We start from the raw sequence: 25,446 nt of genomic DNA on the forward strand, positions 1-25,446 counted from the left end.
ATACTTATAATATCCTGCTGAAAATGGGCAGCAGACATCATTCCATTGGTTCTGTTATCTTCCTGGTGGCTCCTTCAGTATCCAGACTAACAAGTCATTCCAACATGCCTGTATGTTTGTAATGTAGCACTACTGTCAGCATGACACAATGAAATTTTTACACTGCTAAACAGATTTGTGTGATGTGCTGAAAATATTTCTCAGTTTTGTTTGATTTTGCAAGTTCTGGGATTCTAGCAGCTATTCCACTGACAGTATAATGCAGCACTATTGGATTAATATTTGATGTTATCTTAAGAAGGCTTTAAGAACTTGTATTACTAGTTACAAAATTTCAGTTCCCCTAGTGCAAAGTCAAAATCAATTCTGACAAAGAATGTGCATAAATGTTTTCATTTTTAGCTGGATTTTATACCTCAAAACCTCAGGCTATCACATATACTTTTCATACTTGTAAATCTGTAATACACATAATAGTGTCTCACAGACAGTAGACATAATTGAAGTTCACTTCTCACTAAAAATCAGCTTTAAACACTGTTAGAGACTTCATTGTGCCACACTTTTATTTTGTGTGCATGCCACCACAAAGTGTGTTACAGCTTTCAGAGCTGTCAACTTTCTCTTATGCAATTCTGTGGTGGAGGCTGTATTTTGCAGCAGCATAAAGTGTAACAATAACAGGTTTGACAGTGCATAACAACCTTGTCATGCATGGAACACTGTGATTATACTTTGAATTCAGAAAAAAAAACTAAGAAAATTGTTTAAATAGATTTTTATTTATCTTTCATGACTGTTTAGCACTAGTGTGAAGGTAGAGCTTAACAACAACTACCACAGAGCAGCATCCAGAATATTCTCACAGCTTTAAAGGTTATTTTACATTTCACTGTCATACAATATACCATGACAGGGTGGTGTCTGATAGCTGTTATAGCTGTTCATTTGTAAGATGGATACTTTGCTTCTGCCCCCTATCTGTGTGGTAGTGCTAAGTGTTTTATAGCTTTCAAAGCTATAAAATATTTCACCTTCCTACACTTTTTCTGTAATTGGTAGTACATGGAGCAGATAAAACTCCATGCACTACAATTAATTATCATTAGGTCTGTTATCATGTATGTCTCAAACCCTTAACAATTTGGATGTGATTAGAAACTTGATTATAATCCTATTTGGCATTCATTTTTCTAAAATCACAAAAAGGTGTAACAATGTTATTTGTTCTGATTTCTGAGTACAATCATGCTCCTTCTATAACAACATGTGATATGAAACATATTTTGATAATGTTGTTGTGTTGTTAACATTTCTGAAGTATGTTTACCCAGGGGGGTAATGGTTAGGTCATTGCAAAGATAACAATGCAGTGCTGTTCTTCTTAAGTGACATTCATTTTTTGTATTAAAATTAGGAATCTCATCAGGCTGCAGCAGACTTTAGGATATATGTTGAAAACTACACCAGAAACCCTGATGATATGAGTCGGAAACAAGTGCGTGTTTATCAGTTATACAGCCGGACTACAGGGAAACATGTCCAGATTATGGGCAAGAAGATAAATGCAAATGGAGAAGATGGTGGCAAATATGGTAAATATAACCAATCATCATTTATTATCAGGATGAAATCACATGTTTAATTATAACCCATCATCTTTTTTTGTCAGGGTGATATCGCATGGTAATGTCACCTACTTATATATATAACCCACCTTAACGTGGGAGTCTAATGCTACATGCTTATCCACACAGACCTTAAGATGATTTTTGATAATGAGTTTAAAAACTTACTGCACTACACTGATACATATAAAACTAAGCCGTTATAAATAACTTAATGAACAGGATAATATCTAGGGAAAAGTGTGGAAAAATCCACAAATGCAAGACCAGAAGCATTATATATCTTGAAAATGTGATATACAAACTCAGAGTAAGTGATTTAAGCTAGTGAGGTTCGAAGCTAAGAGTACATAAGCTAGTGGAAGTATTGGCAGATAATAAGGTACTTGTGGAACAGGTGGTTCATAGACAAACAAAGCAAAGTGCCATGAGAATAGCAGAACTACATATGCGGCTATCATACCTGATACCCAGTGAAAAGCTATGTATAGCCAATCCCACAAACGGCAACTAGAAAACCAAAAATTTGCTCACTCAACTGAGTGCAGTGAGATCATATTCTGATTTCAGGCACTCCTACTGTGCACAAAGAGAGCATCTGGGAAATAGAAAAAAAAATAAGCTTATTTCCTGCCTTTCTTGTTAAGTGGTACAGACTATTTGTAGGCTTCTGAGCCCACAAGCCCTTCTGTGTTTGAGGGAAGCCTTCTAGCTTGTTTTTTTTTTCTTATAACTAGCCAGTTTTCTAGTTTCAGCACTCAAATCTGTTTCCTTGATCTCAGCACTTGTTCAGAAAAAAAAAAAATTTCATCTGCTTTTACTGTACTTGTGTTTCTACCTACTTCTTTTTACTTTTGCATCATCTTAAAATACTCAATTGTATTTATTATTGCTTGGTGTAACTCATTCTAAGCCTTTTGGTTTAAACACTTGGGCTTTGGACCAGTTAGTTGTTTTGCACTGAGAGGGTTTGTGGTCTGCACTGTTGTGGCAGAACAGGTAGCTTACATCCTTCTAGGTTGAGAACTGCTGATTGAGGGCTCAGTGTCTGTTATTCTAAAAGTGTATTAATTCTGGTTTAAGCACTTGGGCTTTCAAGCCAGTTATTTTACATTAAGAGGGTTCGTGGTCTGCACTCTTGTGGGAGGAGAGGCTGGACTCTGCCCTTCTGAGCTGGAAATTTCTGGTTAAAGGCTTACAGTGCATGCATATCTGAACTGTTTCTTACTGAAGTTGGTGCACCTTGTTTGCTGTGGCATAGACTGGATTCGGGCCTGCTGGATCTAGGTTTGTTTGTGTAACTTGAGCACTAATCCAGACATTCTCTAAAGTATTCAATGGTATTTATTACTGCTTGGTAGTAACTTGATTAAAGTGTAGCTGTCATTCTAAGTCTTTTGGATTAAGCACTTGGGCTTCAGACCAGTTGTTTTACATTAGGAAGGTTTGTGGCAAGCACTGTGGTGGCAGGACAGGTAGCTTTCATCCTTCTAAGTTGGGAACTGCTGATTGAGAGCCCAGTGTCCAAGTGTATTAGCTCTGGTTTAGGTACTTGGGCTTCAGGCCAGTTATTTTATATTAAGAAGGTTCGTGGTCTGCACTCTTGTGGGAGAAGAGGCTGGACTCTGCCCTTCTGAGCTGGGAATTTCTGGTTAAAGGTTTATAGTGCCTGAATATTTGAACTGTATCTTACTGAAATTGGTACACCTTGTTTGCTCTAGCATAGACTAGATCCAGGCCTGCTGAATCTAGCTTTGTTTATATGCTTGTTGTTTGTTTGCTTGTTATTTCCCTGGAAGCTAATTCCACCTAATACGCAACTTCTCAGCGCTTCTGTGGATCACTAGTGATATCTGCATTGCTTACTGTACTTATTTCCTTGTTTCACTTGAAAGAAAGTTACTGTTTGTCGTTTTGCATTTAGTTACTTGTAACACATTGCACTCAAGTTACCTGGCACTTGCTCACTAAAGCAATTATATAAGTCAGCACTAAAAATTAAAAGCACTACACCCTCACTCCCCACTGGCCCTTGCTTTCAATTAAGGATTTCCCAATATTATTCTAGCATGTCCAAAGGTCAGTTGTCAATCTCCTCTCCGGTCCAGCTGGTGAATCTGGGAATCTTGAGGCAATATTATAACTGCCTCATGTACACAGACAACCCTCTCCTCCTCCCACATAACACAAATACTTGCGAGAGATGCAGCTATTTAGCCAAACTGGAGGCTGAGCTCTCTCAACTCAGGACTGGCAAGACCAGACAGGAGGAGAAGGCAACTACACACACCACAAAACCAGCCTCACATAATGCTACCACTCCACTGAATCAAACACATAAACACACAAAGACATACTTGGAGGCTCTGAGTAAAAATTTACCTAAACAGCAGAGGCCTCCAAAGCAGACACCTAAACAACTGCTACCTCAAGACACCCCACAAGCAACACATAAACCACAAAAGCAGTGTGCAAAGCAGTCACAGCCCTTAAGGCCAAATACAACACCAAACATACTTGTCATAGGTGACTCCATAGTCAGACACACTGACTTCCCACTCACCAGGCTGAACAAGGAGAGGGTCACAGTAAGCTGCCTATCGGGCGCTAGAATCCGCCACATAACACAAGCACTCGGGTCACTCCACGGCAAGTACAAATATGACACAGTCATTGTCCATGCTGGTGTGAATGACCTGAGACGTACCTCCCTGGACTACATGAAAAGAGACATAGAGGAGCTCTCTGATTATGTAGCCCAGGCAGGTATGACCCTAACCCTGAGCAGTATCCTTCCTTCACCAAGAATGATGCCACAATATAGAGACAAGATGATCAGCTTTAACAATTGGCTTAATGTCTGGTGTCATTCAAAGAGGATCCAGTGTCTGTCTGCCTGGGATGACATGCTTGACAAGCCATGCTGCTTCGCAAGGGACGGCTTGCACCTGTCACCCCTGGGATTCCGGATATTGGCTAAGGCTCTTGCCACCCCCATAGTGCCTTTTTTAGGCAAGGCTCAAATTCTAAACCTACCACCCTAGAAAACAAAAATGGGAAGAAACTGAGGGTAATGCTGCTCAATGCCAGAAGTCTAAATCTCAAAATGCACGCACTCAAGGCCCTTCTCAGTATGGAGAACATCGATGTCTGTGCTGTAACTGAAACCTGGTTCAAGGCTCCTGAGAGCACCCGGCACTATTAGGTTTTACCTCATATCATGCGTTCCGGCCCCAAAACCTGGACCACACCACAAAAGGAGGGGGTGTATCCATATTCATAAAGGATACCCACACCTCTAGGTTGGTGGCAATGCACGAAGCTTCGGAAACCATCCAGGTGCAACTAACCATAGGCAAAACTGCTCTACAAATTGTAGCATGCTACAGGCCACCCTCTCAAACTCAGGAACCCCACACAGCCTTCCTGAAGACACTGGAGGGTATAAATGTATCTCCAAACACCATCATATTGAGTGACTTCAACTACCTGAATATAGACTGGGAACATTACTCAAGCCCTAACTTTCTAGCCCAACGGTTCCTGGAGTTCATAAATTCAAATGCCATGGAACAGCTAGTCACTGTTCCCACGAGAGGAGAAAATATACTAGATCTCATTGTCACAAACATGGGGACAAAATGCTCCACACGGGAAGTATATCCCTCATTGGTGAGATCTGATCATAAACTAATCTCACTGGAAATCCACATCCCGCCCCCACCCCAAACAAAAAAGACCATAGTGAAGAACTTCTCTAAAGCAAACTTCACACTACTCAAGACTGGTGTGGTATCCTTCAAGGCCCCTGAGCCAGTGGAAACCACAACCCAAGCTGCGGAAGCCCTTACAAATACCTTCTATGAACACCTCCAGGACTGCATGGATCAGGCAATCCCAAATAAAACCAAGACTCTTTCCACAAAGGGCAAACGTCCAGTCTGGTGGACCCCAGCCATTAACAAACTTTACAATAAGAGGAGAAAGCTATTACATGATAGAACAAAATCCATAAAAGGGAAGTCACCCCTGATCATTATTAGTAAAAAAATACGAGCACTCATAAAATCAACTAAGGCCAGTTTTGAGAGAAAAATTGCCATGGATTCAAAGGACAATCATAAGGCCTTTTTCAGCTATGTTAGGAACCTGGGTGGAAACTCCCAATTATGCTCAGAATTAGTCCAAAATGATACAAAAATCACTGAACCCACAGACATTGCCAACATACTGGCAGACAGGTTCAGTGCAAACTTCACCCCTCTCCCCCCCTAAAGGAGAGATAACTATCCCAGCCAAGTGTAGCCTCCCGGACATCTCAAATGCGCAGGTGAAAGCTGCTCTCTCTAAAGCTAAAAACACAGCATCAATGGGACTGGATGGTGTCCCCGGCTGTGTGCTACACGAGCTAAATGAGGAATTAAACCCGCACATAAGGCAGCTGTTTAATCTCAGCCTTACCACAGGATACGTGCCCAAGGAGTGGCGTACGGCAACTGTGGTCCCACTCCACAAAGGCGGCCTCACGGACCCTGGTAATTACCGCCCCATAAGCTTAACAAGTCTAGTCTGCAAAGCTATGGAGAGGATCATAATGGAGCTCATAAACAAAGATATAGGGGACTTGCAGACATTGGACCCGACCCAGTTTGGATTGTCAAGGGAAGATCATGCCTTTTGAACTTGGTCGACTTCTTCGAAACAGTCACCAAGGCCATTGATGAGGGAAAGGCAGTCCATACAGCCTACCTTGACCTTGCAAAGGCTTTCGACACAATACCCCACTCGGGTATTGTAGAAAAACTTACCAGCTTAAATGTAAACCCATATGTCACAAGATGGGTTGCAAACTGGCTTAAGGACAGAACCCACAGGGTTAGAGTTGCTGGCGCTGTGTCAGACTCCAAGCCGGTCACAAGTGGTGTCCCACAGGGCTCGGTCCTTGGCCCCCTATTGTTTGGCATCTACTTCACAGAAGTACAGGCCAACATGGGAGGACTTTGGCTGGCAAAGTTTGCAGACGACTGCAAACTGGACGCCATAGTGGAAAGTGCATCGGACACGGATATCCTTCAGAAGGGACTCACGGAAACAGATAGCTGGTGCCAGAGCCATGGCCTGAAGTTAAACGCCAAAAATGTATAGTCATACCCTTCGGGAAAAACAAGGTAACCCCAAGCTACCATATAGGTGGCAATCCACTAAGCACAGAAGAGGTTATCAGGGACCTGGGGACCCAGGTTGACAGTGGCCTTTCTTTTGACACTCACATTGCTAAAGTGGTTAGAAAGACCTTCTACATTGCCCACCTGATCATGAAGGGATTCACATCCAGATCTAGTGAGGTCATTGTTCCCCTGTACTCTTCACTTATCAGACCAATGATCGAGTACAATGCCCCATTCGGGATGTATCTCACCCGACATCTGCAGCAATTGGAGAGACCCCAAAAGTTCCTCACCAAAAGGATAAAGGGACTCCAAAATCTGTCATATGCTGCCAGATTGAAGAAACTCCAGCTCTATTCAGTCGCATACCGTCTGCTCAGAGGTGACATGGGCCTGACATACAAGGCCATGTCCAACCCGGAATTAATGGACATGCTCCACCTCAAAAAATCCAAATCCACCAAAACCACTAGAGCAAGCGACTTAAACCTTAGCACGGATATAAATAGGACGTGCTGGAGGGATAGATTTATCACTCAGAGACTCCCTATGCTGTGGAATAAAATCCCGGTCCATGTGAGGCAGAGCACCTCGCTGACTCTGTTCAAGAGAAATCTAGACCTGTGGATGGGAGATCATAGGTTTACCCCGGGAATCATCTCTGTGTCACTGCTGGACAGAGGCACAACAAACTAATGGGCACAGTATTTTTTCATATAAGGGGTGGCGTAAGCCACAAAAATTTGGGCTAGGCTTATAAATGCCTTAGGGCAGATAGCCTAGTATAAACCTATGAACCTATGAACCTAAGACTGCTTTATCACCATTGTAACCTGACTGTCAAAAAGGTACAAAGCAGTCCTTGCCTCAGATCTGCCATGTTACATTCAGTATATGTAGCCAATAAATGAGGCTAAGACAGAGCCAATAAATGAGGCTAAGACACACCGGTTTGGCTGTAGTTGTTGATTTGCGTTATGAAAGCTGCAGAATTAGTGTTTTCATACCTTACATCCTTGTGTCAGCCAAATATGCTGTTATCTCTAGCTGGATTTGATCTTCACAGCACATTCCACACTTTCTTCACAAGATACCTTGTGACGCACAAGCCAGTTTTAATGTACAACTCATTCAGTTTACCCAACTGCATGCCAAAGAAGAGAGAGAAGATATGAAGAAGAAAATAGAAAACTTAAAAAAAGCTTGCATGCATGCATCCAGACAGATTATCCATTTAAAGCATTACAACCAAAGGGAAAAAAGTATTCTGGCATATAATTAATAATGCTTGGTATGTTGATCAGCCCAAATGCCACTGTTATCTTCATCATATCCTCTCAAATCCTACAAAGCAAGCATAAATATTCTGAACAAAATGACAATAAATGCTTCTGTGTCAGCTTTGCTTTTCCAGTAGACATTCCTTGCATTCTAACAAGAGTGAGCAGTGTTTTCATTCATCTGTTTCACACTTTTATTTGTAATGACTTCTGAAGATGTAAGTAGGCACTGCTCTTGAAGCTAACCACTGGAATGTACCACCATGCAGTAAATGTGCAATCGTGCTTCTTTGTACCATGTTTACAACATCATTTACAACAGATAATGGGCAGCTGCAGTCACTCAACCCCTAACTCTCCTTTTCTTTCTGTTTACTTGTGCCTGGCTATTAACTGGTGCAGTCATTTCATGGGAGTGTGTCCTCCAACCTTCCTAACAATGATATTGGTTAAGCTACCATTCTTCTGTCAGAGTGAGTTACAGTGGTGTACTTGTCATGGTGAGTCATGATGGTATACCTGTGCCTGCAGAGTTCACGGTGATGGTGTGCATGTCAACAATCATCTGCCATGGTGATTTATGTAGGTGTACTTGTGCCTGCAGTACTTTCATGTGAAGAGCATACCATTGCAGAGACAATATCATTACAGACATACATGTCACTTACCAAATTGCGCTGCCTATTGATCAAATTAGCTTTTTATCAGTTGTCTTATGCTTGAAAAATCAATGTCCAGTAGATTATTTTACTCCCATGCTTAAAGATTTTCGTTACAGTCTACCTTGAATAAATGATATCAAAAATATACTAAAAAATACTAACTTAGAAATAAAGCTGAAAAAGAGGTGACATTTCAGGTATTAAAGGAGTACTGACATATTGTATAGTTATTTGGTTGTAACTTTTTATATTTCCACTAAAGAATAAATATTTTTTAATGATAATCATTAAAAATACATGTTTTAAGCAAAACATCAGTTATTTCTGAAATAGAAAGCTGTACATTTGAGTCCACTGACCTACAACTAAACTAAAAAGTGAACGTTAACAATAAAAGGGGGTACTTCCTTAATATAACAAGAACTTCCTTTCAGGGAAGTAAAATACCAGTGTTAACAACATAATGGGTGTTAATTTGTTTTTAGAACACATTGTACTATGTTTAGTTGAAAATACATTTTTTAGACATGCTGCTTTCAGGAAAAAAATCAAATCATGTTTATGTGAACAGTGTGCTGGTAGAATATAAAGCACGGAAAACAAACATTCTGCTTATACAATCTAGATAATGAATGGATGAGTGGGGAGTAGAATGACCTAGGTAACCGCTGCATATTTAATCAGGGCTAAGTAACAAGGGACAAGAACAGATGCATATGCAGCAAGTGTGTGTGTGTGTGTGTGTGTGTGTGTGTGTGTGTGTGTGTGTGTGTGTGTATGCGTGTGTGTGCATGTGTGTGCATGTGTGTGTGTGTTGTGGGGGTTGGTTACTACTTTTAAGAAACTTAAGAAACTCTGCTCAGCAAACAAAGGTTTACAATGTAACAGAGACCGCTTAGGAAATTACATTTGAAAGCATCCATAATAGTTACTAGAGTCATTCTGGATACACAGAAAGGGACTTTAGTCTGGGAAAACAGATTTCAGATTAATCGACACTAATATGATAAACATTTCGTAACATTCTGATGGCAGATTATTCCAAAGTGCTCAATATCCATAGAATCAAAGCATCATTGACCAAATATGACAGATGTGAAGAGTGTAATGGTGACTAGTTCTATTTTCCTTCTGATCTACTTTAAAGAAAGAATAATAAATCTAAATGACTGGAAGATAAAATCACACATGCATATCTAAAGCTTCACATTCCTTCGAGCCTGGTTCATCTTTTTGCTTTTTTTCTTAATGTTCGCTAATCTTGCATTGAAGCTCATCCACTAAACATCAGAGGTGATAAGCCAAGTAAATGTTTACATTAATGCAAACTACAGGTAAAAGAATAAGTGGATCGGGTGGTCTTCAAATTATTTTTAACCATCACGAGTTCTAAAATATTATCACTATAAATTGATTTGAAGGTTTTATAGACAACTGTGTTCTGAAGGTCATCATTTTAAAACAATTAATAAATGGACTGTGAAATGTCATGGTTTTGTTGAAAATGTATTCTGACTGACTGTTATTTTAACTACAGCCCTTCTTGTTGTGGAGACAGACACTTTTGGTAGTCATGTTCGGATAAAAGGAAAAGAAACTGGGCATTACATCTGCATGAACAAGAAAGGCAAGATTGTTGGAAAGGTGAGAAGACATTTCATACTAGATAATTTTATATAACTCATTTTAATAGCTTCAGAATCTAAATTAAAAAGAAAAAAGTATTAACATTGTTTATGTTTTCCACGTATTAGCATAAATTTGTCTGTAGCAGTTTTTCTTCTTTCTTGCCCTTTTTTCTACTGCTCACTTTATAAACAGACCTGCATAAATTTTACTTTTACTTTGCCAACACCACTTCACATATAACTGGCTGGTTGTCACACCAACCTGTACTTTTACTGCTAAGATATAGAAAGGTCAGACAAATGGAGGCATGTTTAAAGATTTTCGTTACAGTCTACCTTGAATAGATGATAACTAACATATTTTATTGCCAGCTGTTGCATTGACCTTCCTTTATTGCCATGTATATTGAATTAACATTTAGTGAAGCTCCCACATCAAGCAGACATTGATGTGTCATTGATGGACAACTGTGAATGGGTTTCATGCTGAATGAAGAAAAATAGAGCAGCACATTATGATATTCTAAATCTAAACCGACAAAAAAGTGCTGCACAAACAGACTACAGAACTGTAGGGTAGGTGTTTATATATCTACTCCTCTGACTCTTCTATGTAACAATGAATCTCAGGATCAGTAATACATATTCATGCCATTTGACTGTAAATAGTCAATCTGCAGGCATTGGGTACTACTGGAATCATCCAGAGAAACCATAAATCTACCTTTCACCTGGCCTGAGTAATAAATGAGAAAAGAGCTAACCTTACAGGTTATCACCCCCATTTCACAGCACTTCCTCTGAATATAAGGCCTTTGAGGGATGGTTTAAGACAACTTCCTGGGTAATTTAATTTGTCTGCAAAACTCAATGAACTCAACCTGAGAGTGGAAGGTTCATAAATGCTATTTTATTGCTTTGTTTATTCATTTACAGTTACCCATTTTTTTTCATGGTTCATAGATGTTATACTTTAAAATACTGCAAATGTGAAACTGTGTGAGCTTCCTCTTTAGAAAAAAATGGTCATTTCACATGTCAGATGACTGGCACAAAAATGCAAATGAGAACAAAATCTTTTTTTTTTTAAACCAGACAAGGAAAATAGTCTCTGTAGCAACCAGCTTATTGATTTCACAACACAACCATGAGTAATCTGGTGAAGAACTGATGATGACATGTACTGTTTCTGCAGTCTTTTTTTCCCTGCTCCCCACTCTTCTTGTAGTGTGTATGTATTGTTTCCTCAGTTCACTCCTTACCTCATAGCACCTGCTTCAAAGAAGCTGAATATTAAAACTATACCACATGAGAGGTCAGCACTGCAAACATGGTATTGACACCAATTTGTGTCCAAACTTTATTGCAATGCTTAAAGTAACATTGTTATTGAGGAAATGCCTAATATCTAAACTGGTCAATATTATGTTTGCAGAGCTGATCTTTCATGTGCAGTTGTTTTTGTCCATTTTGATTGTGCGTGCTAGCAGTGGGTGCTTGTGTTTTGCTGTGTTTTTGGTATTGAAACTACTACCTCATCAGTTAAACACTTGATGACATCATCCTTACTTGACTCCTCACTTATCTGTTATCAGACACGTGATGATTAAAATGTTTCAGGTAAGCTCCTACCTCTTCCGTTTTCAAGCAATATCTTATATGATGAGACAAGGTTAGCTTGGTCTTAACAAAATAAGACTCCTTTAGTGCACTACAACTAAATATTTAGAAAATAATTCTACTCACTTTGTAATTTTTTGTGTAAAACACCAACTAGTAAAGAATAAAAATAAAAATATTCCAACCACGTTATAAAGACGTTTTTTCACAACCAAAAGACTAAGCGCTTTTGCTAAATCTATATAGGATCATCAGAGACAGTTTTGTATTTCTTAAGCATAAAACACCTCATCATTTCTCTTTGATATCCTTAATGGGTTACAGCTAATCATGCATCTCAACTACTTGAAAAAAAATAAGTCATCATTCCTCATTATGAGTCTTAAAAAGTCCGTGCTCTGCATTATTCTAAAATGAAAGGGTCTGTTGCACATTCATTAGTAAGATTTTTTTAACTAATCCATGGTAAATAATACTGAATTGTATCAACTCCTCAAAAAAAACTTTTTTTTCTAAGTGTGACATAATGCATTCTAACTATGCTATGAGCTTCCTAGTTGAAGTTGTTTGTAAGTTTCCCATTTTGCCTATTTGTTCCACATTTTTGTGAGAGATAGTCTTCTGTGTTTTGGAGATAGAAGGCTGAGAACTGTACAGTTAATATATACAACAAAAGTAATTTTACAGAAAATTTAAACCCCTGACTCACTATAACTCAACCAAAGGTAAAGGTAAAGAATTAAGTTTATTTTTATAGGGGGGAGACAGCTTCTGAAATACTCATTTGCCAACTTTGTGCCATACAAAGTGGTAAACATTTCCATTATTTTTATTAACAAGTCTTGCATTACACCAGTTCTGGGACAGAGAGGAAACTCAACTAAAATGTCGTATTGATGAGTTGTCTCCCAATGGAATGCTCTGTTGCTAAAATGTTTTCAATTTTGAAGGCATTCCACCAACCTGAAATTATACTGGAGTAGGGTGCTTATCAGAATCTGACAAATTTCAGACCCAGGCCAGAGTACATGTGACCAAAAGCATACAAAATAAATTATACACGTGATAAATATTAACTGATATTTCCTACAGATACAAATATACTATAATATATACAGATATGCTACGGCTCAACTTATCCAAAAAAAGAAAAACATTTCACCTATAGCCTAGTAGAATAAATCCTATTTAACATTTCAGTTTAACTAATATCTTCTCTGAAGCCCTTAGCTGTAACAGGATGTTGTGTGTTATTACTGTTCCAAAAGTCTTTATGAAACCATTCTTAGTATAAATTATTCTAAATGCAATGTAGGAAATGCTGTTAGCCATTTTGACCATGGTCTGCTCTCCTGATAATCATCTCCTAATCTACCAATGAGACATAAGACTTCCTTCAAATACTACATTACTAATGACTGCAGTTTGACCTAAAAAATAAATAAATAAATAAATGAAAATAAGTCATCATATTTATTATTTGCTTTTGATTACTGGGAAAGTCTGACTGGGTCATTAGTGACCCCTTTTCAGTGAAGGATCACTGAGGAAAACAGTACAGCGATAAGATTACATAGTGAAAAATGCAATTTTACAGTTTTATTACTTGACTCCAGGCAAGACTTTTCAGGCATGCAGAGCACTATGCAAGAAATGCAAGACTAACACAGCAACTAGCAGAATGATATACATCAAATTATTTTTAAGAAAATACAGTAAAAACACCCTCAAATTACTGCGGTGGTGGTGCTGCTGTAGCGTTGTCGCCTCATAGCAAGATGTTGTCCCGTTCGATTCTCAGCTAGAGCGTCTTCTGTGCAGAAGCATACGTGAATGGGGCGTGCCTTCGTTGAAGGTTGTGCATCAGGGCTGGTAACCCGGTACGTAAAAATTCACTACCAATCATTAGCGGACCGGAGTTCCGCTGTGGCGACCCCTAACCGGGAAAAGCCAAAAGACACAAACAAACAGTAAAAACACCCTCAAGCATTTTAAAACAGCACCACTTAATGGTCAGTTTCTGTTAATGACATTGTCATATCTTTGGCGAATGATGATAGCTGTGGGACATGTACTCAAAGCTCTCATCCTCACATCTCCAAGATATGGAACTCTGCCTGTTATAATCTGGAATAACTGTGTAAAATGTGAAACAAATTACTAACAACATCCTAATAACTTCAACTAATCCTATTTAACATTTCAATTTAATTAGTATCTGCTACTTTATAACTGTAAAATGTTCTTCTGATGAACTAATATCATTCAGTATTATTTAATGTGGATATTAATTAAAAAATCTTAAAAATGAATGTGTGACAGACCTTTTCAATGTGGGACAGCAAGGAACATGGACTTTTTAAAACTCAAAATGAGGAACTTTCCTTACAGTTTAGGGGTACCCTTACTAACTAGCCACACTGACAAAAGCAGTACCAACACGAAGTATGTCACCATCATCTGCAAATTATTCCTTACTCTCTTAGAACTGTAATGAGAACATCCTCCCCCATCTTTTCCATTCTTGAATTATGTCACCATAGTCCATTGGAATTAAACTAATAGATACTTATTGCTGTTAAGACTGTTAGTAAATACTTTAATAAATAGTCATAGCCCTACCACTTTTCTTTCACATTAGAAAGTAGTCTGTGTCCTGCCATTACAAAGAAATAAGGAACCCAAAAAAAGTAGAAAATTATAGTTGTATCTCCCCTAGGTCACTTATCAGAATTCCCACAAAAAGCATTAGAATGGCTGGTACTTTAGTACAAAAGTCTAAAGCTCTAAGTTTCTAATGAGCATTAACGGGCATCCCAATATTTTGTTCTTGTTTATAGGGTTAACTCTGAGAATGTCATTTCACCAGACAGGACTTCACAAAATAAACCATTATTTTTTTAATTACTTGACCTGGCTGACACATGGACAAATGAGGCGGGGTGTAATTCATCATGTTATCTGTAATGATGAGTTGGTTAAATTGACCAAAATGTTCTACAACTGCATAACCCAGCTCAGCCTTAATAAAGATGGCACCAGTCACTCTGAGCCCCATTGTGTACTTGTTTTTGTGCATAAGAAAATATTCAATATACCATGCTAACCTATTCAAAGAATAACAGGACTGTACCTTAGGTGTGATTCTTAAAAACCTCAACATTATTTACCTGATTTGCACTCCAGCAGGGAGCCTTGTCTCAATACGCCTTACATGTTGGCTCTATACAGGTGAGTTTTCATGGAGCAAGAGTGGAGGCTGCAGGTACTGAGACACCATTCACAGACACTGCTCTCTTCTTCCTTTCATTCCTGGGTGGACATTAGGAGAGGGATCACTGATGTGCCTATTGTCGTAATACCAGATGATCCATCATGAGACTGTAGTGCACAGCTGATCCATCCTGAGACTGTAGTGCACAGCTGATCCATCATGAGACTGTAGTGCGCAACTGATCCATCATGAGACTGTAGTGCACAGCTGATCCATCATGAGACTGTAATGCACATCTGATCCATCATGACACTGTAGTGTACAACTGATCCATCATGAGACTGTAATGCACATCTGATCCATCATGACACTGTAGTGTACAACTGATCCATCATGAGACTGTAGTGCACAGCTGGCTAATACTGTGCAACAGTCCATTTTCAAACCTCACTGAAAGGTTATTAATACCAAAGAAATGTTCATTTGCATTTCACTATGTTAAACCATAATATTTTGTTACCTAGCTAGCATCAGTTCATTATGTTCCTACAGTCACACACATCCCCCTTTCCCTTCTCTTAACTTTATTTTTATTTTCTCACTTAATACTAATATTCTAAATGGTATATAAACACATCTTTTTTTAAATTACTTATGTACAAACTACTGCATCTTACTCTTTGAAGATATGTGTTCAAAATAAATGTCACAAATTCTTGTTTTATTTTGAATCTGCATGTCTATATGCTGTACTATTCATGTTTTCTTGCTTTTGTCCTTCCCTGGAAGAACCAAAAAAATGTTTCACCTGGATCAGCAATCTGCCACAGTTATAAGTAAAAAATAAATAAACAAATAAATGTCATGCAGCAACACTGCTAAGGAATAGTTATAAATCATACCGTACCACCAGCTGCATAAAATGAACAATGTCCATATTCAGGTTTCTCTATCCTTTGTAGTGTACGTAGCATTTTTATGTGCATCTCTTTTATTGATGGATGAAGTGTAGTTTGTTAAATTTTTATCGCATATATGATAATATAGTCTTGGATAAGCAGCACATCTTACCAAGGATTTTATTTCCTCATCAAACTATGCCATTGTCTACCTCAGAGGCATAATCAAAACTTCAAAAGGTCTGACTAGAATTTTGTTCTGAAACAGGCAACAGAAAGCCAGTCAAAATATTTATGGTAGTCTCGGGCACATAAAGGGTTGGAATTCTAGACTATCACCTGCATTTCCTTAGCCTGCTTATTGGTAGGTGATTGGTAGCTTTCTGTTGTATTTTATTATTTTTTTTAATTTCTGGGTACATGCATGACTTGACAGAGTTATTGGCTGTACGGACGTATGTCATGGTCCTTTTTTCTCTTCAGATTCAACATAAGGTGTGTGAATTTCGTACATGTGTTATGTTAGTGTCAGTGGTGCAACAGGTAGCACACTCGTCTTTGGTGCAAAAGGCTGTGCTTTCTCTTTCTACACCAGATAGATTGATTACTGACACTGCAGTGCTCCATTCCTGAGTGCGTCATCCTTTAGATAAGAAAGTCCTACATTCTTGAGGTGATGCTAGGTATATAAGATCCCATAGCATTTATAAAAAAAGAGTAGGATGGGATGCCCTGGCCAAATTTCTCCTAGTAGTATAAATACCAACTCAGGTTTCCCCTGAAAAGAGTCCACTGGTCTAGGGGGACTAACCTGCTCAGTAAATAATAAATATAGTGTGGGATTGTTAGGAACATACCATGGGAAGTTTCCTTTATGGCTGGCTAACATTAGATGGGGTGCCTCATACCACCTTGTTATAAAAGAATATTTTTGGTGAAAACGAGAGAGGATGTTTATTGCACGCACGCACGCGCGCGTGCGCGCGTGCGCGCGCACACACACACACACACACACACACACACACACACACACACACACACACACACATACACACAGATACACAGATACACACATACACACACTTGTGCACATATAGTCTCCAGTGATTACCCTCAGTAGGAAAGGTAAAAGTGTCTCACTGAAAGCCTTGTATAACTCTGAAAGAAATTCAAGTACAGGTGATTTGTATGACTTCACACCATAAGCAATCTGTTGCATCTCTGACAGGTAATCCAACCATAAATGACCAGTTAGTAATCCATACCTTTAGTCCAAGGAATATATACATGATTTATTCATGGCTAAACATGTTTTCTGAGTAAATAACAAACAGGATAAAATACATTAAAAGAAAAGTTTTCCTGTGTATCAGATGAACTTGCTAGATCATGTTTTATATGAACAGATGCTGTGTGCTTGTGCAAAATATCCAGTTCTGCCAGGTGAATAGTTACTTTTACCAGAGCTGAGATTATTAAGGGCAGTCACCCTAGAGGTTCCCTCGGTATACATATCACACTTTGAATTCTGTTGTGATCTCAGTAACACTAATATGACATAGTCTACCAATTAGCACAATCCCTTAAGGCTACAAATTGTGAATAGCTGCTCCTTGTGGTCTACCATTTGATTGCCTTAGAGTTTGCTTAATGTGTGCAACTATGAATAGGTCACGTAACCAGCCATTGTGCTCCTGGGAAATGTTCATTTGGATTACTTCTCTACCCCAGTTAACAAATAAATTTAAAAAAATCTTGAATTTACTGCAGTTGTGCCTTAACACAACAAAGGTGCTCTATAGATTTGGAACTCACACAGTATTCCTAAGCAATGCAAGTCTGTTGAAAAAAAAGGCCTCCTTCTCTGCAGGTGTTTCTCACTTAGTTATTATCTCTCTAATTATTGATTTAAGTCTATTTTGGAAGTAGTAGCATTTTCTGATAGGGTTGGATGCCTAGTAAAATCTGAAATGCATTCTGTTATACAAACCCTATAAATCCTTAGTTCTGGTAAATGAAAACATTCTGTTTCAGTTCATGTGAGTTCTTGCACCCTTAAGATGCCACAGTAGCCAGGAATAGTCCTTGATCATAATTAAAAGTCTACTATATATCTGTTGTGGGAGAATAAATGAAAGCAGATGAACACACAGATATCTGCCTTTGTTGAGATTACCCCCAGTGACTGTGTGTCATCCTTGGTACTTGGTACTGCGGGCGGTGCAGTGGTTCAGCGGTTAGCATTGTTGCCTCACAGCAAGAAGTTCTTTGGTTTGATTTTTTGGCTGGAGTGCCTTCTGTGAGGAGTCTGCATGTCCTCCCTTCATTTGTGTGGGTTTCCTCTGGGTGCCCTGGTTTCCTCCCATATTCCAAAGACATGTGTCTGGAGTGTTTCTCCCCAGACCTCTGTTGAAAATGGGCTCTGTCCCAGTCAAACTTTCTCAGTAAACAAATAAATAAAATAAATAAAAATCAAATTATCAGTAGATGTCTGATAAATTTCCTCTGTATATCAAGTAAACAATTTGGAAACAGCTGCCTTTCTAGTAAGTTCTAAGAGGTGAATATCTATTTGAATGCGAAGCTGCAGAGTCAGCAACTTGTTCAGTTTATAAATACATCTCACAAAAACATAGGATACCATATGAATTAAATACATCTCAAAATAAATATGTTTTAATGGAGTGAATTGATAACTTAGATGGAAAGTAGACATTGATCAGTGAATAAAAAAGGTGTCCACATACCTGACCCTTGTAGCAGAGCAGTCCTCAGGATATGTTACAAATTCAAAAGCCATGGGCAAAAGAATTAGTTCAGTATACATATGAACTATGGATATATATGTATATATATATATATATATATATATATATATATATATATATATATATATATATATGTGTGTGTGTGTGTGTGTGTGTAAGATTATTTAAGATTTTTTAGCATATAACTTTTGTTGTAGTATAGAAAAGGGTATAAGATGTAATAAAGCACTTTACTGCAGTCATCCTTGCTTCTGCAACAACTACTGGCATGAATAAATTATTTGCCTTCTTTTTTCTTACAGACTAATGGAAGGAGTAGAGAATGTGTTTTCATTGAGGAAGTTCTGGAGAACAATTACACTGCTTTGGTTTCTGCCAGATTTAGAGGATGGTATCTTGGCTTTACCAGGAAGGGGCGGCCAAGAAAAGGCCCCACAACACAACAGTTCCAGAGGGAGGTCCATTTTATGAAGCGTTACCCCAAGGGGAAAGAGGATGTTCATAAGCCATTCAAATTTACTACAGTAACCAGAAGAAGCAGGAGGGCAAAGCGCTTAAAAACAAAGTCAAAATTGTCTGCTACAAAACTCTCGCATAATCCTTAGTCCTCAAAGACAGTCTCTGATCTTTTATTCAAAGGATATGAGGACAATACAAATATTTATTTTTATACTACAGAATGACAGAACTGTACAGAGCTGACCTTTATTTATATTAGACTTTATTACTGATGATGGACTACTGTCTAAAATATGTGACTACAGACGTCATTTTTATTTAATAAGACAAAAATAATATTTGACTTTTCCTTTAGATCAGGGCATGTGCATCTCTGTTGACAAAGTATATTCTGTTTTATTTTTCCTAAAACCTTTATCGACACAATAACCTAGAAAATAAGTAATTACAATGGATTTAGGAAAAGATAAGTCCAAGTCACAGACCGGAAACAAAACAGTTTTAACTTTTGAAGTGTAAATTTTATCAATTTTGTAACTTAGGCAATAAAAACACAAGACGGAGAAAAAAGTTAATAATAATAATAATAAAGTATAAATGAAAGAAAGGAAGGAAGAAAAGCATATTCCATTAATTACCTAATGTTATCTGGCCCACAGAGATGCTGGTATGGACTGCTGTTGTTTGAGGTATACCTATATGTTTGTCTATGACGTTTGTCAGTTATTATGAACATTTGTATCTTGTATCAGTACACTGTGTAGAATATTATTTATTTTTTGTAATAAACATATTTTAGGAAAATAAGAACTTCTCTATTTTTTTCCTTTGTTCCTTGTTTGCCAGTTTATGATCAGAGAATACTTTCTATCACTTTTTTTACAAATATAATCTGCTGTATTACAGCTGCTCAAGCTCCATCACTTTTTTTCCAGTATGCCTGGTGAGAATTTTGATGTCTGAGCTGCTGTAGTATCATTTATTACTTTGTCATCTGTTACATCTGCAATAATTGGCTATTGGCTCAGAAAAACATTAAAGTGCCACTTGCAAATAAAACAAGGTAGTGTACTCTGGAATATGTCCATGAACATATTTTAAGTACAAAGAACAAACTCAAGTCTGATACACAAAAACAGTTTTTTTTCTGGACTTTGTTAAGAACTAATAATAGGGCATAGCTGTCCTAGAAAAATATCCTGTTTAATGAGACAGCAACTTTTCTAGACCTATGCATAACTCAGTTATCCATATGAAATATCTGTCTTTTGTGTAAGTTGTCTGTTGAACTGTATTGAAAGTTGGTGTACATATTGGTAAGTTTAATCTCATCTGATGACATAGACTCTAGGCAGAGTAAAGGGATTTAGACTCTCCAGAAAAGAGTAAATATGCAATTGCTCATATCACAAAACTGACTGCAATTATACAATGATGCATATATGTAGATAAAACCATAAGATGTGATTGTGAGGGGGAATTAATCAATAAGACTTTGGAGGCAGAAAGGATCATCAACTACAATTTGATCTTGTTTGAGTCTTGACCTAAGAAGGTATCTGTTCATTGTAAGGTGTGGAGAGATGTATACGATAAGCTACCAGATACAGTATTAGGACATAAGACTACAGACTGGCTGGATAGAGTAGGCTAAGTGAGGCGACATGTAGGGGCAGCTCTTTCCAGGGATACTGCCTGCAATTGTCATTGTGTTAGCTTGTTCAGAGAGGCCTCCTTCCTTGGCGGTATCGTCAAGGAGACAAGGTTTTCTCCCAATATTCCAGATATAATTCATCTGCTGCATCTATACTGTGGAATTACCTTCTCATTTCTCTTAGTCATGTATCACTGTTTCTGTCCATCCTTGTATCCAGCAATCTTTTCTTAATGCCTCCTCACGAAAGATGCTACCTATAATGTATTCTGTAAATTCTGCTTATAGGTGCTATTTCCATGTATGTACTTAATAGTTACTTTGCAACCATTTTCCTGTCCCCACATGGTAAGACTGCTGAGCTCCCACCAATGAGACCTTGCACAGCACTAAATCTCTTCTCTGTTATCATGCCTACTGATTGCACGATTATTATAACTGTTGTATAGGATAAGAAAGGAGAAAGCATGAGGGGACAATTATTTAGTAAGGCATGGTCTGATGTACTTTATAGTGTAGTGGTTCCATGTTGCACTGCGTTGTGTTATTATGCGACACAGTGATTTCACATGTTATATGTAGTACCAACGCATCTGTTATATGTAGTACCAATGTACCCATTATATATAGTAACAATGTACCCGTTATACATAGCACTAATGCACAAGGTGGAGCACTGTGTATTATGTATGCCTGTGCACCAATTAAAAACCCAGGTGATATCCTGTACACCACTTATCACCACTGTGATCCATATCTATGAATTGTGATAAGGACAGGCACCAAAGTTAACACAGTGAGTAGAATGTACTTATGCAGCTGCACACCATGTTTGTGAACACCATGGCCCAGATTCAGATGGTACTGTATTCTGCAGACTGGATAGGTAGGCTGATTGTAGCACATGTTTTCATGTATTGACCTGATGTTTGGCTGCTGAACTTAGATTCCTGCAATGATTTCACCAAATGGAGAGTCTCGTCATTACAACGCATTGGTTAAACTAGTCAAACTTGTGACCAAGAAGAAGCTGAGTAGCATTTATTTTTCTCTGATGCCATATACGGCTGTATATAAAGAGAAAGTGAAAAGAATGGCTGTTCTGTTGCACGCTACTTGACGCTAGTTCCAGGAGCGGTCGTACATTTATGTGATTATAATCTATTTGATAGAGTCATGCAATCAGGACTGATTTTACCAAACCCAACCATGTGGAGCCCATCTTTGATTTGTATTAGAGATCCTGCAAGGTTGCAGTGTCTGAGAAAATGTAATTTATCGGTTATAAATATGCTCATACATTTGAAGATTTTTGTAGTCTGAATTTGGATTCTGCTCCTTTAAGTTATTTTGAATTAAAGGTTTTCATCTCCATTTATTTTCGCATTATAGACAAAATTACCTTGGTTTGATGAGTTAACAACAGAGCAGAATGCTGCACTGAAACATCAAGCTTGTTAAGAGATTTTTGTATGTGAATAATGAATGGATGGGATGTACTAAGAACTGCAGTCGGTATTGCTCTAGCCATATTATTTATAGGCTTGACTGAAACATAATGTTGCCGTATGTTACTGACGAAGACTGTGAAAACAGAAGTGCCCAGAATTAACTTTTGGAGAAAACCAGTGGAAGCTATTTGTGGCTTAGAAAGGCATTTTTTTCCAATTTAGTTTGTTGTGACTGTTTGCTAACATGTCTGGTGACTCAAAGTGCAGTTTTGTTACTGAATGTAGCTGTCTAAATCTCTTTTATGATTAACAAGGGAGTGCCCTCCTGTGAGAAATGATTTCCATAAACCAGAACTGAATAAGCATGTGGATAAATCAAGTACTTTCTGTGTAATATATTCTGTGATTCTGAATAGTGCTTTTTCCACCTCATATCCTGGATGGAGTTCATGATGGATGCATAAACTCTGCCAAGTTGACGAAGACAGTACTGGAGGTGGTTAGCAAGGTGTTTGACTACATGTCTTCCTGAAGGTTTGGCAAAGCCATTTAGTAGTTCTGCAGGCCTGCAAATGACCATCTTATCAGTCTTGTCTACATGAAAAACAATCATTGCAGCAGAGTTTCAGATTTTTCCTACTTTATTTCCATAAAGCACCTGATGTCGATGCAGGTGACATGTCTATGACAGATAATGTGCCCAGCTTCAGATATTTTGATGGAAGCCTGTCTGACCATGCAGTGCACGAGGACTTGATTTTCAGACTAACTTGTATATATAGAACTCTCTGCATTCAGTGTGAAGGTTTGCAGAAGTTCTGTGTTCTCATTAAGATCCTGCAGAGTTATACTGGTATTAATAGCTTTAGTGACAACGCAGCCAGTGAAGTAGTCACTAACAGCCTTTGCTGCATCATTGTCTATGACTTTGTACCAAGGAAGCATTACACTGCATTTATCTTTGCTTAATACCATGTCCTAACAATGAAATAAAAACAAACTACAGACAATGAACTGATAATACATGTAACTAATTTAAGTAAACATATGGTCATCATGTGGTCATCTAGCTTATTCTATTAAATAATACAATATAGTTGCTACCTATAGCATGTGCAGAACAAGCTTCCAGTCTTCAGAATTCAGATTATACCATAGACATCTTTCAGACGGATATAACTCCTAGTGCTACTGACAAAATTTACAAGCTGTAAGACAACAAGACTTTAAATAAGTTTTCTTAATAGTCTTATAAATTGGAAACAAATCTTCACTTTGCCATATGGACTTAAAGGAATATAAACTTGTTACAATAGTTGTATTTTATAATGCAGATACTTAAAATCAACTTCTTATTATGTAAATGTGATCCCCTTACACCCAAAAGAAAACAAAGCAGTCTCTGTAACATTAAATTGATGCTGAGGCCTGTGTGTGACCAGTACGATTTCTGACAATCAATGCTATCTTTAAATGGAATAGAATACTCTGAGATACTTCAGTTTTAATTCATTAGGTGAGCTGCCCTTGCAGGCCATTTTATACCTAGCCAAATTCTCTTTCTAGATTGGGAATCAAGCCCTGTGCTTTGTGACTGCAATGCCAACACTTTAACCATCATACCAACACCAATCCCCAAAATTGAAATACTTTATAACAGGAATCAAACCCAGCTGTATCCCTAAGACATTCATATTGACCTGGAGCTCAACAGTCAGCACAAAAGTCAACTTCAACACACAACCTTTGAATGCCTTTTACCTATTTACTAGAAATCCAATGTAGTATCCATTGCGCCACAGAACCACATCTCAGTCACTCACTCACTCACTGACTCTGTGTGTGTGTGTGTGTGTGTGTGTGTGTGTGTGTGTGTGTGTGTGTGTGTGTGTGTATATATATATATATATATATATATATATATATATATATATATATATGTGTGTGTGTGTGTGTGTGTGTGTGTGTGTGTGTGTGTGTGTGTGTGTGTGTGTGTGTGTGTGTCTTGGGATCTACAGTCTCCTTCATAGGGGGAAGACAGAAATGGTGTGGAAACTGTGGGGAGGAAGAGGCTGCAGGAGACAGTGAAGGATATCATCAGAATTATTGACAGACTCATGGGAATTATATTACAATGTGGGATAAGGCAATATTCATAATTTCAACCTCTGCTCCACAACAGGGTTGTGATAGTGAGGAAATGGATGCATAGAAGGCTCTAAGGTCAACAGAGGCAAGGCTGAAGACCTAGAAGTTGACTGGAGAGAAAGCACAAGAGTTCATAGAGATACCCAGGGCTGTAGCACCTCAGGAAGAAGAGGAAATGGATGGATTTGAACAAGAACGGCAGTACCTCAAAATAACATGTATGAGGATTATTGAACATATATGTGTCTAAATCAGGTACATAAGAAAAGTTCATAGTGAAATGCACAAGTCCTGGAAGTCATCAAAAGAGGGAGGAGTGCATGAAAAACTGGAAGATACAAAAGACAGACCAGGCTAGAAAGCAGCAGTGGTAGGCTAACAAGGAGGTAAAGACAGCAGTCACCATAGTAAAGCAGAATGCATCAAAAGAAACCTACCAGCTTCTGGAAATGACTCAGCATATTGCACAAAAATCTCTTATCAGGTGGCAAGGTAAAAACAGAAAGATAAAGAAGATCATCATGTGTCACCCTTCATAAGAGAAGCTTGCAGCAACCTGCTAACCAGTCCACAGGATGTCAAAAGTAGATGGAAGGAGTACTTCCAACAACTTCTGAATGAAAATAAAATCCGGAGAAGCTGCACTGCCTCAGACACAACCCATGTTTAATGAAGAAGAGGGGTCCACATTAGAAGAAGCAAGAACAGCATTAAGGAAAATTAAGTCACAGAAAGTAGAAGGATCAGATGAGGTAACAGCAGATATGATCAAGATGTTGAGTGAATAGGGGTGAAACGGCGCCACACAGTACCCAGAGCAGTATGGAACGGAAGGCGTTTCCCAGATGACTGGAGAATAAGTATCAG

At 38.2% G+C, this 25,446-nt stretch overlaps 1 protein-coding gene across 1 annotated transcript in view; it reads left to right on the forward strand.

The window, feature by feature from the left end:
• LOC122796053 (fibroblast growth factor 18-like) overlaps nt 1–20,010 on the forward strand; it is an 84,418-nt gene extending 64,408 nt beyond the window's left edge. Inside the window, exons 3-5 of the mRNA XM_044064517.1 lie at nt 1,418–1,595; nt 10,276–10,382; nt 19,170–20,010. Coding sequence (XP_043920452.1) covers nt 1,418–1,595; nt 10,276–10,382; nt 19,170–19,472 — 588 coding nt within the window. The 3' untranslated portion in view covers nt 19,473–20,010. The remainder of the gene's footprint in view (nt 1–1,417; nt 1,596–10,275; nt 10,383–19,169) is intronic.
• The last annotated feature ends 5,436 nt before the right edge of the window (nt 20,011–25,446 follow it).

This window comes from Protopterus annectens, chromosome 2.part2 (genome assembly GCF_019279795.1).
Source record: "Protopterus annectens isolate FY-2018-M chromosome 2.part2, PAN1.0, whole genome shotgun sequence".
Classification (NCBI taxonomy): domain Eukaryota; kingdom Metazoa; phylum Chordata; order Ceratodontiformes; family Protopteridae; genus Protopterus; species Protopterus annectens.